Source organism: Mya arenaria, chromosome 13 (assembly GCF_026914265.1).
Source record: "Mya arenaria isolate MELC-2E11 chromosome 13, ASM2691426v1".
Classification (NCBI taxonomy): Eukaryota; Metazoa; Mollusca; class Bivalvia; order Myida; family Myidae; genus Mya; species Mya arenaria.
Window position 1 is genome coordinate 17,578,702 of NC_069134.1, and position 19,063 is coordinate 17,597,764.

At 35.5% G+C, this 19,063-nt stretch overlaps 1 protein-coding gene across 1 annotated transcript; it reads right to left on the minus strand.

Annotated features, from left to right (window-relative positions):
* Positions 1 to 336: 336 nt before the first annotated feature.
* On the minus strand, positions 337 to 1,482 carry LOC128215080 (neuronal acetylcholine receptor subunit beta-3-like). The gene has a single exon (XM_052921806.1). It carries the CDS (start codon positions 1,480 to 1,482, stop codon positions 337 to 339), a length of 1,146 nt encoding a protein of 381 aa, XP_052777766.1.
* Between the last annotated feature and the right edge of the window lie 17,581 nt (positions 1,483 to 19,063).

Sequence of the window (19,063 nt, forward strand, 5' to 3'; positions counted from 1 at the left end):
GCCAACCATGGGTGACATTCAGCCAAAACTGCATTTATAGATAAGTGGTAACACGAATCTTATCTAGTTTACCAGTTATTATGTTACTTATTAAGTGGAATTCGCAAACCATAACTAGTTAACCTGTTATTGTTATACAACTAAAAAAAGGTAACAGGTGGTAGTTAGTCTTATAATATTTTCACGGATATTTACAAGATAGCTAGATAATTATCGCGAAAATTAAGTGGTTAACACAAAACAATTCGCGAACGTTAACAGGTTATCTTTCGGCAGTTATATGCCACAATACGTTGCAATTAATCAAGTTAAATGTTTTTAGACGCTCACGTCTGTTTAAATAAACATAAACAACAACAAAACTAGTGTAAACAGGACAAATAACATTAGGAATATCCAAAACAAGGTGTCATCAATGACGTTGACAACATCCACCATGGACTGAACTATGTCTTTATTCTCAATACCTGAGGTCAGGTGAATTTGCTTCGTGTCTATTACATCACACTGGTTTTCTTCATGTTGGCTTTCATCTTCTGGAGATATCTTAGAGCGATCATGCTCTTGTTTTTTTGCGCAGAGTTTGCAGAAGTTGTAAAATGCAAGGACCAATCCAGTTACGTCATCTTTTTTTGAATGAGTTGCGTGTACGAGAATCACTGAGATTGTGGTGGTGATCATTCCTACGGCAAGCTGGACATTTATGTACAGTTGCAAGTAGGAGATAGATTTTGATACCTTAGGCATTTCATCAGCAACAACATTTAGTAGAACCATAAATGTTAGAAACAAGGCCACACTGAAACTCATCCTTTCGCCACAACTTATGGACAGTTTAAAGCTTAGTACATTCATCAACGACAGAAGAATGACAGGCAACAGGATGTTCAAAATGTAGTAAAGAGGTCTCCTCTTAAGAACTATGGAACACTTCAAAAATGTCATTTGTTCATGGACGACATGATAGGTTACAGCTGTGTCTAAAAGTTCCCACTCACCATTTTCGTCATACAATTGTCTGCTAATCTTGTCTTCTACTGGAATCATCATTAGATCATAATCAAGGCTGCTGGACTTCCCAATGATGATATGACACGTCTGTGTGTCGAAGGGATACCTTGAGAGGTCCACCGTGCAACTGGTATCCGTGTTTCCACCAGTGTTCCAAATAGTCACCCCGTTACTTACTATTGCAAGTTTCATAAAGGTGAATGTTCTTAATTCATATGTATCTCCAATGGTATTTTGTATTATTAATTCGGGTATCCACGTATCCTCTGGAGAAATGCGAAAACCAGAAGTGTTGTTGTATTCACTAGGGTTCCATATCATAGTGTCAGATTTCCATACAAGAGTAAATGCCAGACTGCTTTTCAACACTTGCGTCTTCTCGTTCAAACTCTGAATAGCGGTCAAGAAGGGGAGGAAGGTCACGTTGAGTGTCTGTGATTGTTCAAGTAGTGGGCGAATATTTTTGTTCATCTTTGACATTAGATAACCTTCAAGACGTTGTAGATTCTCGAACGTAGCACATCTGTACATTTGCAGCATTAACAATAGCGAGAATAATTTCAGCGTATGCATTATTTTTCAGTTCAATGTTTGTATTGAAGTGAAAATTGATTTGATTCCTTTAGCACTAACTATTTTGCTATTTGATTACCACCTCCGATCTTTACTATAATAATATAATAGGACGTTTTGGCTTAAAGCCTTTATTAAAAGATTAACATAGTATTTTTTTATTATTTTAAATTAAATGTTGTTAATATTTTGACAAAGGCCTTTAGGCCGAACCTTTATATTGAAGAGTTACACTAAATAGATATATTTCCTGAGGAATAATTGCAGAGACGTATATTTTTTCCATTATTACGTTAAGTTATCAACAACGAGATTTCAAAACTGACTGTCTGGATTCAGTTCAGTACAGCGCATTGTAAAAAGTAATTGGTAGATTCCAATATCCACCTTTATCAATTATTGTCCACGTTCATCCAATGAACTGAATTCCTGGGCAAGTAACTACGGGGTTTGGCGTGCTAATAACCCATCATTGGTTAACACTCGGTACCACTGATTATATAAAATGTTTAATTGATTTACATGTAGTAGTCGTCGAAGTGATATGTATGCGACCTAGTAGTGATATGTAGTCGATATAGAAGTGATATGTTGTCGACGTAGCAGTTATATGAAGACGAAGAAGTATTGATATGTTGTCGACGTAGTAGTGATATGTTGTCGACGTAGTAGTGATATGTTGTCGACGTAGTAGTGATATGTTGTAGACGTAGTAGTGATATGTTGTAGACGTAGTAGTGATATGTAGTAGACGTAGTAGTGGTATGTTGTAGACGTAGTAGTGATATGTTGTCGACGTAGTAGTGATATGTTGTAGACGTAGTAGTGATATGTTGTCGACGTAGTAGTGATATGGTGTAGACGTAGTAGTGATATGTAGTAGACGTAGTAGTGATATGAAGACGACGAAGTATTGATATGTTGTCGACGTAGTAGTGATATGTTGTCGACGTACTAGTGATATGTTGTCGACGTAGTAGTGATATGTTGTCGACGTAGTAGTGATATGTTGTCGACGTAGTAGTGATATGTTGTAGACGTAGTAGTGATATGTTGTAGACGTAGTAGTGATATGTAGTAGACGTAGTAGTGATATGAAGACGACGAAGTATTGATATGTTGTCGAAGTAGTAGTGATATGTTGTCGACGTAGTAGTGATATGTTGTCGACGTAGTAGTGATATGTTGTCGACGTAGTAGTGATATGTTAGAGACGTAGTAGTGATATGTTGTAGACGTAGTAGTGATATGTAGTAGACGTAGTAGTGGTATGGTGTAGACGTAGTAGTGATATATAGTCGACGTAGCAGTTATATGAAGACGACGAAGTATTGATATGTTGTCGACGTAGTAGTGATATGTTGTCGACGTAGTAGTGATATGTTGTCGACGTAGAAGTGATATGTTGTCGACGTAGTAGTGATATGTTGTAGACCTAGTAGTGATATGTTGTAGACGTAGTAGTGATATGTAGTAGACGTAGTAGTGGTATGTTGTAGACGTAGTAGTGATATATAGTCGACGTAGTAGTGATATGTTGTCGACGTAATAGTGATATATAGTCGACGTAGTAGTGATATGTAGTCGACGTAGTAGTGGTATGTAGTCGACGTAGTAGTGATATATAGTCGACGTAGTAGTGATATGTAGTAGACGTAGTAGTGATATGTTGTAGACGTAGTAGTGATATGTTGTCGACGTAGTAGTGATATATAGTCGACGTAGTAGTGATATGTAGTCGACGTAGTAGTGATATGTTGTCGACGTAGTAGTGATATGTTGTAGACGTAGTAGTGATATGTTGTCGACGTAGTAGTGATATAAAGTAGACGTAGTACTGATATGTTTTAGACGTAGTAGTGATATGTTGTCGAAGTAGTAGTGATATGTTGTAGACGTAGTAGTGATATGTTGTCGACGTAGTAGTGATATATAGTCGACGTAGTAGTGATATGTAGTCGACGTAGTAGTGATATGTTGTCGACGTAGTAGTGATATGTTGTAGACGTAGTAGTGATATGTTGTAGACGTAGTAGTGATATGTTGTAGACGTAGTAGTGATATGTAGTAGACGTAGTAGTGATATGTTGTAGACGTAGTAGTGATATGTTGTAGACGTAGTAGTGATATGTTGTATACGTAGTAGTGATATGTTGCCGATGTAGTAGTGATATGTTGTAGACGTAGTAGTGATATGTTGTAGACATAGTAGTTATATGTTGTAGACGTAGCAGTTATATGAAGACGACGAAGTATTGATATGTTGTCGACGTAGTAGTGATATGTTGTAGACGTAGTAGTGATATGTTGTAGACGTAGTAGTGATATGTAGTCGACGTAGTAGTGATATATAGTCGACGTAGTAGTGATATGTTGTCGACATAGTAGTGATATATAGTCGACGTAGTAGTGATATGTAGTCGACGTAGTAGTGATATGTAGTCGACGTAGTAGTGATATATAGTCGACGTAGTAGTGATATGTAGTAGACGTAGTAGTGATATGTTGTAGACGTAGTAGTGCTATGTTGTCGACGTAGTAGTGGTATGTAGTCGACGTAGTAGTGATATGTAGTCGACGTAGTAGTGATATGTTGTCGACGTAGTAGTGATATGTTGTAGACGTAGTAGTGATATGTTGCCGACGTAGTAGTGATATGTTGTAGACGTAGTAGTGATATGTTGTAGACGTAGTAGTGATATGTTGTAGACGTAGTAGTGATATGTTGTAGACGTAGTAGTGATATGTTGTAGACGTAGTAGTGATATGTAGTAGACGTAGTAGTGGTATGTTGTAGACGTAGTAGTGATATGTAGTCGACGTAGTAGTGATATGTTGTAGACGTAGTAGTGATATGTTGTAGACGTAGTAATGATATGTTGTCGACGCAGTAGTGATATGTTTTAGACGTAGTAGTGATATGTTGTAGACGTAGTAGTGATATGTAGTAGACGTAGTAGTGGTATGTTGTAGACGTAGTAGTGATATATAGTCGACGTAGTAGTGATATGTTGTCGACGTAGTAGTGATATGTTGCCGATGTAGTAGTGATATGTTTTAGACGTAGTAGTGATATGTTGTAGACATAGTAGTGATATGTTGTAGACGTAGCAGTTATATGAAGACGACGAAGTATTGATATGTTGTCGACGTAGTAGTGATATGTTGTCGACAAAGTAGTGATATGTAGTCGACGTAGTAATGATATGTTGTCGACGCAGTAGTGATATGTTTTCGACGTAGTAGTGATATGTTGTCGACGCAGTAGTGATATGTTGTCGACTCAGTAGTGATATCTTGTCGACAAAGTAGTGATATGTTGTCGACTCAGTAGTGATATGTTGTCGACTCAGTAGTGATATGTTGTCGACGCAGTAGTGATATGTTGTCAACGTAGTAGTGAAATGTATTCGACGCAGTAATGATATGTTGTCGACACAGTAGTGATATTTTGTCGACGAAGTAGTGATATGCTGTCGACGCAGTAGTGATATTTTGTCGACGATGTATTGATATGTTGTCGACTCAGTAGTGATATGTATTCGACTTAGAAGTGATATGTTGTCGACGTAGTAGTGATATGTTGTCGACGTAGTAATGATATGTTGCCGACGTAGTAGTGATATGTTATCGACGCAGTAGTGATATGTTGTCGACTCAGTAGTGACATGTTGTCGACGGAGTAGTGAAAGTTATTCGACGCAGTAGTGATATGTTGTAGACGCAGTAGTGATATTTTGTCGACGAAGTAGTGATATGTAATCGACGCAGTAGTGATATTTTGTCGACGAAGTAGTGATATGTTGTCGAATCAGTAGTGATATATAGTCGACTTAGAAGTGATATGTTGTCGACGTAGTAGTGATATGTTGTCGACGTAGTAGTGATATGTTGCCGACGTAGTAGTGATATGTTATCGACGCAGTAGTGATATGTTGTCGACTCAGTAGTGATATGTTGTCGACGGAGTAGTGAAAGTTATTCGACGCAGTAGTGATATGTTGTAGACGCAGTAGTGATATTTTGTCGACGAAGTAGTGATATGTAGTCGACGCAGTAGTGATATTTTGTCGAGGAAGTAGTGATATGTTGTCGACGCAGTAGTGGTATGTAGTCGACGTAGTAGTGATATGTTGTCGACGCAGTAATGATATGTTGTCGACGCAGTAGTGATATGTTGTCGACGTAGTAGTAATATGTTGTCGACGTAGTAGTGATATGTTGTCGACGCAGTAGTGATATGTTGTCGACGAAGTAGTGATATGTTGTCGACAAAGTAGTGATATGTTGTCGACTCAGTAGTGATATGTTGTCGACGAAGTAGTGATATGTTGTCGTCGCAGTAGTGATATGTTGTAGACGCAGTAGTGATATGTTGTCAACGTAGTAGTGATATGTTGTCGACGCAGTAGTGATATGGTGTCGACTCAGTAGTGATATGTTGTCGACGCAGTAGTGATATGTTGTAGACGCAGTAGTGATATGTTGTCAACGTAGTAGTGATATGTTGTCGACGCAGTAGTGATATGTTGTCGACTCAGTAGTGATATGTTGTCGACGTAGTAGTGATATGTTGTAGACTCAGTAGTGATATGTAGTCGACTTAGTAGTGATATGTTGTCTACGTAGTAGTGATATGTTGTCGACGCAGTAGTGATATGTTGTAGACGCAGTAGTGATATGTTGTCAACGTAGTAGTGATATGTTGTCGACGCAGTAGTGATATGTTGTCGACGCAGAAGTGATATGCTGTCGACGCAGTAGTGATATGTTGTCGACTCAGTAGTGATATGTTGTCGACGAAGTAGTGAAATGTATTCGACGCAGTAATGATATGTTGTCGACACAGTATTGATATTTTGTCGACGAAGTAGTGATATGCTGTCGACGCAGTAGTGACATTTTGTCGACGAAGTATTGATATGTTGTCGACTCAGTAGTGATATGTAGTCGACTTAGAAGTGATATGTTGTCGACGTAGTGGTGATATGTTGTCGACGTAGTAATGATATGTTGCCGACGTAGTAGTGATATGTTGTCGACGCAGTAGTGATATTTTGTCGACGTAGTAGTGATATGTTGTCGACGAAGTAGTGATATATTGTCGACGTAGAAGTGATATGTTGTCGACGAAGTAGTGATATGTTGTCGACACAGTAGTGATATGTTGTCGACGTAGTAGTGATATGTTGTCGACGTAGTAGTGATCAGAAGTCGAGGCAGTAGTTATATGTTGTCGAAGAAGTAGTGATATGTTGTACGTCGTGATATGCTGTCGACGTATTAGTGATATGTTGTCGACGAATAAGTGATATATAGTCGACGTAGTAGTAATATGAAGTCGACATAGTAGTGATCCGTAGATGACGAACTAGTGATACTTAGTCGACATAGTAGTAATGATAAAAATTGTTGCGAGAGAGAGAGAGAGAGAGAGAGAGAGAGAGAGAGAGAGAGAGAGAGAGAGAGAGAGAGAGAGAGAGAGAGAGAGAGAGAGAGAGAGAGAGAGAGAGAGAGGGGGGGTCACTTCCTATCCAAGCGGTCAAAGTGTGTCCATGTATACCGTAAGTCAGGCAAGTTGCACGTGAAAGTGCTGAATACTCTTGAAAGTGTTTGCATTTTCAAATCATCATGAAGTGTTTTGTTTATACATACCAACAATTAACAGATATGGTTGTCGTGTTTTGTATTCGAAACTCACCATCCTCGGATTTTAATCAGGTCAGTTACTTCTTCTTCGTGGCCATGCTAGTACCCGTCTTCTGATGAATCTATGTTATACATAGTAATCACCCTCCGACGAAGTCTTCCTTTCTGCTTAAGAGTTTGGTCACTCTACGAACACATGTGATCCATAGATGACTATCTATAATGATAAAAATAGTTGTTTTTGTCTATTTCTATCCGAGATAGGTTTTAAAGGGACTAGACATCAGATGGTCCCAAAAGTCGGTAAATACAGTATTTCCTCAAAACAAGCGTATCATTGTCAATGCGTGCTAGTGTTGGGCCGATAATGCATACTTTTACATTATTAAAAGAATAAACACAACAATCATGTCGCTGTCCCAGTTTTCCAGTTTAAACAAAGCGTGGAATAGTGTTTTTCTTTCGAACACCTCGCATGTGATCGTTACACACACTGAACTATCATTAAGCGTTTTAGGAACTCGCTGTCATTTTTAGCAGAGTTGACTGCTTTCAAAAGTTTCCCTCGATCAATATCATCACCAATTCTGATCAGTCAGGGGTATTCCACTTCCCTGCAATGTGTCTTCCGTGAAGCCATCAAGGGTGTTTATTTAGTATGTGAAGGTCACGGGATGACTAAAGATAAATATACCGATTAAACTAACTGGGATTTACGTTGTAGACACACCCAGTAAATTTCGAATTTGAAAAATGCGCAAAAACTGCGAAAGATGAATGTGTTGTTAGCGATGTGATACCTCAGTCAGTGAGATTCAATACGTTGTACACAACAATTTTACGTAATTTTGGCAATTTTCGTTTGTGTTGATGTATCATCGGGTGTCTGATCCCTTTAAGTAACGCCCCTCCTTAGCATCTTCCTTCTCCTCTTCTTTCCTTTCATGTGTGTCACTGTTTAAACGTACTAATTGTGTAGGTTTATACAGCACCCTGCTAGCAGCGCATTGCGTGATATAAGTGAGTTATCTTAATTAAAGACGACTCATTATTTAAACAAACAACAAATAAAACTTAAAATTAAAATTAAATTATTGTCATATAATTTAGTAAAGCTGCTTTTGTGGATCAGCTTATGTCGAATACAACAACAGAGTATAAACTATCTGCATGTGGTGATTCATATGAAGTTAAGCTTATAATTTACATTGACAAGATATCGCACATTTTCAATAGGGCTAATTTTAGGAGAATGTGTTGGCCCACGAATTACATGACGCTGTAGATATTAGCCACATCGAGCGAATTTGGGCCTTCGGTCATAATTATTAAAAAATGAAATAATCATTAATTCAAAATAACAAAAATGGAAAAAAAACTTTTGTCATTAAAAAAGCCACACACATGTAAAGAAAATACTTAAACCTAAGGTATGTGAACAATTCTCACGAAAATCCAGATTTTTACGTTGTCAACACTAACGTCTAGCAAGTTATGCAAGTTCAAGACGATCAGATATTAAATTTTATTCAGAACTTTTACCTTTAGAACAACTTATGGCCATTCCTATGTGGAACTACATTCTCCATTTTTTTTTTAAATTTACTCGTATAAACCTCTAAAAATGAAAACTAAGAAACCATACTCACTGTTTACATCCAAATTCCACTCATTGGCACTATAACGGAAGACGCGTTAGAGGATTTTCAACACGTCACAAAATGTTATGGCTCCAATGATTACCCGGCGTGATAATGCATATCACTACTTGGATGTTTTCGAAATTATATAATGCATTGAAATCTACAGGGACAAAGCGAGAAATTAATTCGTACTTAACACTAAAACAAGTTGTTCCTTATTGCATTATATATGTGGCCAGCCCATCCGCAACGTCATTTCAAGACTTGTATACCACACACGTTCATGGCCCAAAAGTTCATACTAAGCTTTCTACTCGTCTGCTCTGTGTTCTGTGTCCCAGCTGCTGGGGCGGATTTCTCGAAACTTCTTAAGTCTTTTGTAACACGATTAAGCTAAGATCAGTAGTATTGTTCTTCTATATTTTGTGAAATATTTAGCTTTTTGAAGTTTTTTTTATTGTTAATTGAAGTTATCTGTCTAATAATCACGAAAAACACAAGTTTTATTTATTCAAACCAGGTTAAATTAAGAATATTTGCAAATCAAAATAAGCTACCTAAGTCTGTTAGGCTAAAGAACTTTCAAGAAATCAGGATCTGATGTCTCTTTTAATCTTTATAATAGTTCAGACTCTGTTAAGTATCAAATACAATTTAAGCATTTTGCATCTTAACAGGATCACCGTTAAAATAAAATTGTGGAATACTGGGCTTGTCCCTGTATTTCCATTGCATTACTGTTAAAATACGCGAGCTTGATATGCGAGTTCAATTTTTATTTTTGTGCACGTAAACTGGTTTAAACCCCTAGTAAATTTATAATTTACTGACCGTTAAAAGGCGGTACCTAACAATCGTTGATAAACATACCTATTTTTTTATATATACTATATATGCACTGTGCTGTTTGTGGAGTTTTGTGCTGTTCTTCCATATTTCTTGTTTTTTTATTTTTTGTTTTTGTGTTCTATGTCTTTGTCGTTTATCCAGTGCCATTAAATGGGGTTTATGTTTAAACTTTTTCCTACTAAGCTTGTTTCTGTAGTTTTTCACATAAGTATTAGAATAAGTGTGAAAAACATTCTCAATAATGCAACATTATAATGATTAATAAAATTATAACGCTTTATGGTGATGTTTGCAATAAATATTATAATACTAATGCATTATTGAAAACATTACCCGCATTGCACGACGCAGTATAGGTCGGAAACTTATATTGGGCTACTTCCATGAAATTACTGGGGATCTATCAATGAAACTCCTGATGTTCACTCAGTATCAAGACTAGATATGAACATTGCATACATATTTGACAAACAGGTATACATAGCATACATTGTTTAATAATAATAATAATAATAATAATAATAATAATAATAATAATAATAATATCAATAATAATAATAATAATAATAATAATAATAATAATAATAATAATAATAATAATAATAATAATTATTATTATTATTATTATTATTATTATTATTATTATTATTATTATTATTATTATTATTATTATATAGAGTTGGGGTTTTTTCATTCTTTTATATATGCATGAACTGAATGGCACTCTGTTGGCTTAAATATACTTATCAAGACTACTCGTTTGAAACTACTAATTTAGTTATATAAAGACTCACAGAATTTTACTCTATACAATACATTGCGCGATATAGAATAAGTTAACGCTGACAAATTTTAGGGATCATTAATTAAACTTGTAATCATACTACTACATGCCCCTTATATTAATAAATACAATAATTTAATACTTGAATGTACACTTCATTCGGAATGGTTTTGTTCCGAAGACATTAACTTTCTTAAAGGATTCTATGGAACTGAGGGATTTATTTAAATGAAGAAAATGATCTTTATTCAAGAAAAATGATCTTTATAAGGTTTTAGCTTTCGATCAAATTCTTAAACATTTAGAATGTAATATATGTTGTTACTTGTTTATTTTCGTGAAATAAATATGTTTAAACCAAACTGAGGGGAAAGCAAAGTGGCAATTATATCATGACAAATTGTACAAACGTGCTGATAGAAATAATTATAGGCTATTTTATTTACAGAATGGCTGTATTCTGTTTTAAATCATTTTGGTTTCATTACTTCATATCCTTTCAAAATTCCGATAACTTGAGCTGCTAAATGCCAGTAGTTTCCAATGAACAGGGGCAAAGCAGTGTAAATCACCTGACTGGGCGCAGGTGCTTGCTGGTGTGCACTCTATACTTTATGCCTTAATCTTTGAATAGCCACTTTATGCTGTATCTCTAACACTATGGTAAAACACATAATTAATTATTATTTATGTATCAATGTTTTGTGCTAATATTTTCCAACTGGAATTAATAAAGAAAATTAATGTACAAAAATGTTACAAAGTGAAGCAGTAATGAATGGCATTCTCTTCCGTCATTTTCATGCCTTCTTTTAATCGAATGTACGATAGCATGTCGCATGATCTAGAACATCAGTTAAATATTTAATGAGTGTCGCAAATCAATTCGAAAGTTTAACTTGTGGAATAAAAACTGATTGCCTAAGATCTTAGCTTCGAAGTACAGAGTTCATTATGCTCAGAAATATTAATTCGAACAAGCGATCGTAATATACGTGTGTTGAGAAGATAGCCACATTATGGGTATATAAATGACTTTAAGTCTATGATGTCGATTTTGCATGCATCAAAGGTAAATTGCTTTCAGAAATTAAGTGAAATTAAATTCATGACAATCATCGAGTTCCTTGAGGCTTGAGGATGCATTACGATTAATGAACATGATTTTGCTGTTTCATTATTAAACAGGGAGAGGTCAACGCTAACGGCAATTCTTTTCGTTTTTTATAATACCCTCTTATATAACATTGTTTCTGACAAAGCGGCGCTAAAGGGGCATTATGTTTAACAAACATCTCTTGTTTATATTTGATTATACATCAACGCAATGAAAACTGCAAGGTGTGCGTAATTATTCAATATAAAAGGGTGATGACACATCTCGACAATACAAACAACAAAAGAACACTATTATGATAGTATATGCATATCACATAGGGATCCTGAAGAATAAAAAAAGGATCGACGTCATGACCGTGAAAAATGTTTAGCTATCTACCTACAATCAGCGACATGCATTGAAAAAGCCATGACAACAAACGTTTTTAATTATTGTCTTAACTTCAAATATTTAGCAAATTTTCCATTTTTTCGACACAAATATCATCCTCGTTTTACTAAAAGTCTACTATTGTACCAAACTATTATGATTATTAGCAATTGTATTCAATACATGTATTTCCTTTTATTATATACATTCATTTTTCACATGCTTACCCTTGTTTTCCGTGTAATATACCCATTACGAATATTTTTATCTTACACATGTGTAAGATAACATATCAGACATTTCTATTGGCTAGACTAATCACACGCGACCTAGATATCCCTCCGCATTGTTTGTAAACAAAAATGGTTTAAACGCCAACAAATACTAACCTCAATAATGAAGAGGAAGGACTTCCGGTTGACAAATGGCTTACGAATCATAGTGCCAGAAAGCATCTTGTTCGAAAACTTTCTGATAACAATGTTCCGCCAACCAGATATTGCAGATTACTAGTCACAGAAATATCCAGTCAGTCAACAAATACAGCCACATTAGTGACAAACAACACGAGAACATTTCAAACATCTCCATCTTAACAGGCAATATGCGACCAATGCCATACAATTTGCTTGCCAGTTTTATCAGCTGTCGGTTACCAAAACACAAATACGAATTCCGCAGCACAGGTTTCTCATCACACGTACGTCCCAAGACGGTAAGAACAGCTTGTTCTCTGGAAACATTCTTGATGGAACTTTTTCAACATCAACATCCATGCAGTGCAGAGTAAGGCTTCGTCGTAATCATCTGCATGTTGTGAAAATCCATAAAGGACCATGTACACTAAGAAAACGCTTTAAAGTCATCGTAGAAAGCGACAGCGAATAACTTTTAAATCCGTGCACACAGTAAAACTTGACAGACGATGTAAGTCACATAAACCGCGTAATTTTTAAGCATGTACTCTCAGTGTGACGTCATCAAGTTGTGTACTTATTGTGTTTTAATGGTTAAAATTGTTCGTTATTCATGTTGTTGGATATTTTACTACACATGTTTATACTTGTGACTTGTTCAGAGCTTTATCAGAATTAAAACTTGATAACTGCTAGCTGTTTTTGTCATTTTCATTTGGAACTATTTATATGGCGCATCGTTGACATTCCACTCAGTGTACTTTTGCTGTCAAACAATGGGTTTAGAAATGTGAACGTGGAACTAAATTGGTAATAAAAACACAGTTTTAAGCCTGTGATAAAAAAGATCTGACACTCGTTGTCATTGTATACAAGATTTTTATTAAACTCGTCCATGAAAGTTGTTAGTAAGCTCGCCAGAGGCTCGCTTACTAACAAATTTCATGAACTCGTTTAATACAATCTTGTATTAAATGACAACTCGTGTCAGATCATATATATATATATAAAAAAATTATAACTTAGTTTGTTTTACCATAAACGTTAGTGCAACATGCAAACACGCAGCAAAAAAACATCGAAAACACGTGACAACACTTCCAAAACATGAAACACTATAGACGGAACGCCGTGACAGAGGGTCTGCCGTAAACCTAGGTTTTCGTTTGGTAGTGAAGAAGATGATTATTGTCTTTTCAACCATTCAATATCAACTTTGAGTCACAATTTCTTAAAGCTGCACTCTCATAGAATGTCCGGTTTTACAACTGTTTTTATTTTTTGTCTTGGAACGAGCCGTGTTTTCGAAAATGCATGGTAACCAGTGATATAAGACTGCTGAAAAAATCAGATCGCAGGTTGCCTTATTTATGTTCAAAAATTGATGTTTTATGCATTTTCTTAAAACGTTAAAAACGCTTTTAGCCATAATACATTAATTTGTAAACGGAAATTTGAAAACTGCGATCTGATCTTTATTCAGCAGTCTTATATTACTGGTTTTCAGATATATACGCAAAAATTGGCCCATTCCAAGACAAAAAGGGTTTAAAAAAGTTATCAAAACGATTAATCTGTGAGAGTGCTGCTTTAACGTTATCCGGATATTATCGTGTAGTCAACGGTCCATAAATAATAGTATATTTATCGTTGTACATGTCTTCTGTATTTTAATTATTTTTCAAATATATTGATTATATCTTTGAACACCTTAGAGAATCCATGTATTAAAGTATCAAACTTTCTACTTCCATCCCATTTTCCTTGAAAACTTATACATTGAAAGGTAGTTTTTAATATCAAGTTGATAAGTTTTACATGTTTTTCAGAGTAGTCCAAGCTACACGTTTTCTTGGCCAAACGCTGTCTATGGCATGCATAATACAAATGCTCTTGTCAAAAACATATCATATTGAATCTGCGTGCCTCCTTTTAGCTCCTTTGTGAAGCATTTGGTATTATGATTTGGCGTTGTAGAAGCCAGCCCCGTGAAATACGAGATGGAGCAGAAGTTGTTGCACCGGTTCGCCATAGAGATGTCAGCGCTCTTTGACTTATCTTCCCATTTCTTATGTATTCTTATTTATTATCTCTACAGATATAAATTGCCAAAGAACAGCAGACAAAGCTGAAAGGAAATACATGTTTAATGTGGTGTTTTTCTTTTGACCTTTCCGCTGCAATGTCGTTTTGAGCATGCAACATTGTTGACATGATCTGCTTATATTACAGGTCAAGGTTATTTCTTACTGCTTAAAAATATGTAAATGAAACAAGCATAGACTCGTTATTGTATATACAAATACAACTTAAAGTTTTTAATTCAATCTGTTTTAAAAAAATACATTTTTACAGTAATTGATAACAATATAAGAATATTTTTTAACATACCTCAATTCATGGCACCATATACTTTCACCCAGTTTTACTCTGGGCTATTATTATGGGATTATTGGGGTTCCAACATACTGTTTCTGCTCAATTACTTGGGTTATCAATAAATTAGATTTACGGTATAAAATAATTTCATGTGATGTTTATTAAGGTTTGGTGCGTGTCAATATCGCTTCCAATATAAACTGCTCAGTTAATCCAAGGGCTCTGAGGTTTGTAAGTTGTAATTTGCTACCCGAACCAAGGTGACGTGCACAAACCTGTCTGGTCTCTATTTACCCGGGACTGGTCCTTTTTGATTTTCTCCTTTCGTTAATGCAATGTTTTAGATGACATTTATTTTAGCTTTAAATTGTCTTTGGCTTTAATACATCATCCACTGATGAGGCAAGTTTTCCCGTCAAGGCTTCCAAATGTTCGCACCGGGGACGCGGTAAGGTCAAGTTATAAAACTCCCAATGGGCACAGGCAGAACTTATAAACTAAAAAAAAATACAAATTGAATTATGTGCATGAAACAGAACTCACATCATTGTAATTGTTTATGTTCGCACCCATGCAGCTTAATATATTTAAAAGATGTGGTTCAAATATTATAAAGTTTCCTAAATATTCAGTACCAACAATTTAATTTGCCCTTTTAATGCTAGGTAATGCATTTGTTTCTTAGAAGTGATATATCTGTTGTGAGCCTATGAGTACATACATATAATATGAATGCGAAAAGCCATACAGTTATGCATACTGAGCAAGTTTCATCGATATTTCTTTCCACCTTGTTGCATGCTTAGGCAATCCCATCCACTCTATAACAAAATGCCTGAAGCCTATGTCACTTGGGAAATACATTATTTTGATATATATATTTATATCAAGCCGAATCGTCATATTAAACAGTAAACAGCAATATAATGTTCAGTAAAGACTAAAAATAACATATTTTCCATGAATAATGGTCATTAAACATCGGAAGCACTAATTATATTACATATGTTATGAGTAAGAGGAGTAAAAATGACTTCAATAACATTTTTTTACAGGACAATATTGAGTAGTCTGAACTTGTTTTTGCTATTTCTAATGCTGCACAAGTGTACTTGTGCTACGTTCGAGAATCATCAACACCTGGAAGGGTATCTAGTGTCGAAGATGAACAAAAATATTCGGCCACTAACTGACCAATCTAAGACACAAAATGTGACCTTCCTCCCCTTCTTGACTGCCATTCTAAGTCTGAACGAGAAGACGCAAGTGTTGAGTTGCAGTCTGGAATATGGTATTCTAACACTATGACGTGGAACACCAGTGATTTCAACAACATTATGGTTTTCACGTTTCTCCAAAAGACATGTGGATATCCGAATGTAAAATTCACAATGCTGTTAGTGATACATATGAATAACAAACATCCAACTTCATGAAACCTGCAATATCAAGTAACGGGATTATCAATTGGAACACCGGTGGAAACACAGAGACCAGTTGCACGGTGGACATCTCAAGGTATCCCTTCAACACACAGACATGTCATATCGTCATTGGGAAGTCCAGCAGCTTGGATTATGACCTACGCATGGGGAATGGTAGACACAGTGGCTGCCAAGGGAGGTCACTTTGTGTATTTGCTACATGTATCGTTGATAGTTGGTGCTTCACGACTTTAGAACCAATGTAATGTTTTCGAGTTTTTTTTCAAACATTTTTTCAATACTTTTAAACGACGTTTTGGGGATATATTTTTGCCATGGCAATTTAAAAGAATTAATGCACTGGGTTAACAACATGGGACGTAAGTCGTTAAGCGGTTTAAAATAGTGCGAATTAAAGGACCACCTTTTTAAATAAGTTCCATTGCCTTAACTTACTAGACATACATTTGTGAGATGAAAGCAAGGTTTTTTTTATACATATAGGTTTATTAGTTACTTTTATGATTCTAGCTAATTGTATTAAAAATTCACTAATTTACACTACCTATTCTTAGGAAATGACGGACAGTTATCAGTTACAGTTTGAGGCCACTCAAAATATTATTGGATTCGCTTGTCGCGCCTACTGTCTTCCAACGCTTTCATTGGTAAACGTAATTGATTATGTTACCGTATACACTGTTAATATTTTTATAACTTTTTAATTGGATCAAAATTATGTATAACAATGTACAGGTTTTGTGTATTTTTTATTATAATGTTTGTTACACTGGAATGTAGAAATGTTCATATATTTGTATATAAAGTAGAGAGTTCCCGTGATGAACACAGCCCCGAGATAGATGATGAACCAGAAATTGTTTCACTGGTTCATCATTGAGATGTCCGCGTTCTATGACTTACACATCTTCCAATTTGTTAGATATGTTTTCTTGTATCCCTAGGAGAGGTTTTGCAGTTGCAAGGACACCCTGGAGAAAAATGAAATGGAACAACAGCTGGTGCACATGGTCCCCAGGGAGATGCCCACGATCCTATTATAATTTGTTAGACATATTTGTTTTGTATCATCCGTGGCGAGGGCGGCCGGTATAGAGAAGATATGGTAAAGAAGTTGTAATACAGGTTATCGGTGGAGATGTCCACATAATATGACTTACCTTTTAAATTTTTGGATATATTTTGTTGTATCTTTCGTAAAAAATGGTTGTGGCGAGGGTGGCTCGGAAAGACAGAAAACGGACAGAAATTGCAAACCTGGCTCCAATTTCTCGAAACTTCTTAAGTCCTTTATAACAGGATTAAGCTAAACACACGATTTTTTGTTTTCAATATTTGCGTTATATTGACATCTTTGAGAGTTTTTATTCTTTAGACAGGAATATTCTTTATGATAATCACAATTAACCATTTTTCATTTATCAACATCAATTTAAGTATGTATTTGGGCTTATTGAAATAAGCTACTTAAGCCTGTTAAGCTTAAGAAGTTACGAGAAATTGGGGCCTGGTCCTCAATGTATATGTCACTTTGCTATGATTTACCTTCTAATTTGTAAAATACGTTGTTGTTGTAAAATCAGCAAAGATTTGGCAGTGGCAAGGACAACCTGAAAAAAGCAACATGGAACAGAAGTTATTACAAAGGTTCTCCATGGTGATGTCCACGTTATACATCAGTTTGTGTCGCCTTGGTGACGGCATCACCCTACCACAACACTAGACAGGTGGAAACAATGTGTTCAGTTGTCATCAAGTTATTTATTGTAAGTGGTTCGTTTTGAAATATAAATGAAAGGAAAGTGTCGACAAATGGACGTCTTTTGGATCTGTCCTAAGTCATGTGATGTCCCTATGATTCAATAAACAAAATGTACTTTTTGGAGAACAAATGTTGTCCACACTTTTTCGACGTTCAGTTTTGCAAATTTTCAATTGTCAAATGACATGGCGTCCTTTAAGAAGTACTCATATGAGAAATAGTTTTTTTGCGTGGCTATCAGTAAATATTTTCTGGTCAGTTTCATATATTTATTGACTGAACATACATTTGTCTAGGTGGTATGCCCCGATCATTCCGTGCTTACGGTGTACTGAGAATACATTATTTCTTAATCAAGTACTTCAAACATGATAATACAGTTTGTGTTCGTATATATTTGTATTTAATTAAACGTGCACATATCAAAGCTGTTTTGTACTGTTTGTGAATGTGTGTAAATGTAACAAAAATAAACATTTCATGACATGAAATTATTTTCACCAGTTACATGCCATTATATAATTGCATTTGTCTTGATTTGAATAAATGTTTAGAGTATGTGTTTTTAACCTTGTGTCACTCTGGGTTATTAGCATCCATGGGATTGTTTTGTAGGTCTCGAGCCGATGGTTTGTATTAAAATAAAAATAGATAAAGAGAATACCGGTTTCCGCTTAAGAATGGAACTGTGGCGGGATCGTGCGGAGACCTTGGTAATGATAGATTCTAGGTAACTTTTCCAAACGTTAGAAAAAAAGCTTCCCCCGCTCAATGATTTAAGTTAGGAATACTATTGTATATGATAAAGTATGGTACTTAGCTAAATCATAATGGTATTGAGACGTACCTAGGGGCTGTAGTTTGGTTTGATGGAGTCAAAGGCGTTAACTAAAATTCATTCAATAACTTGAGCGTGTTATGTTAACATATCCTGTGTATACATACGAACCATTTACAGTGTGTGTATACCACGTGATAAGTCGCTTCATAAATGCTTCGTCGGAAGGCAATATTGTACCTAACTGAATATTTTCCACAAAGATAACTTTACTATTTATTCATC

Bases quoted from the DNA above. Each gene is read 5' to 3' on its own strand.
- LOC128215080 (XM_052921806.1), bottom strand. From the start codon at position 1,482: ATGAACAAAAATATTCGCCCACTACTTGAACAATCACAGACACTCAAC.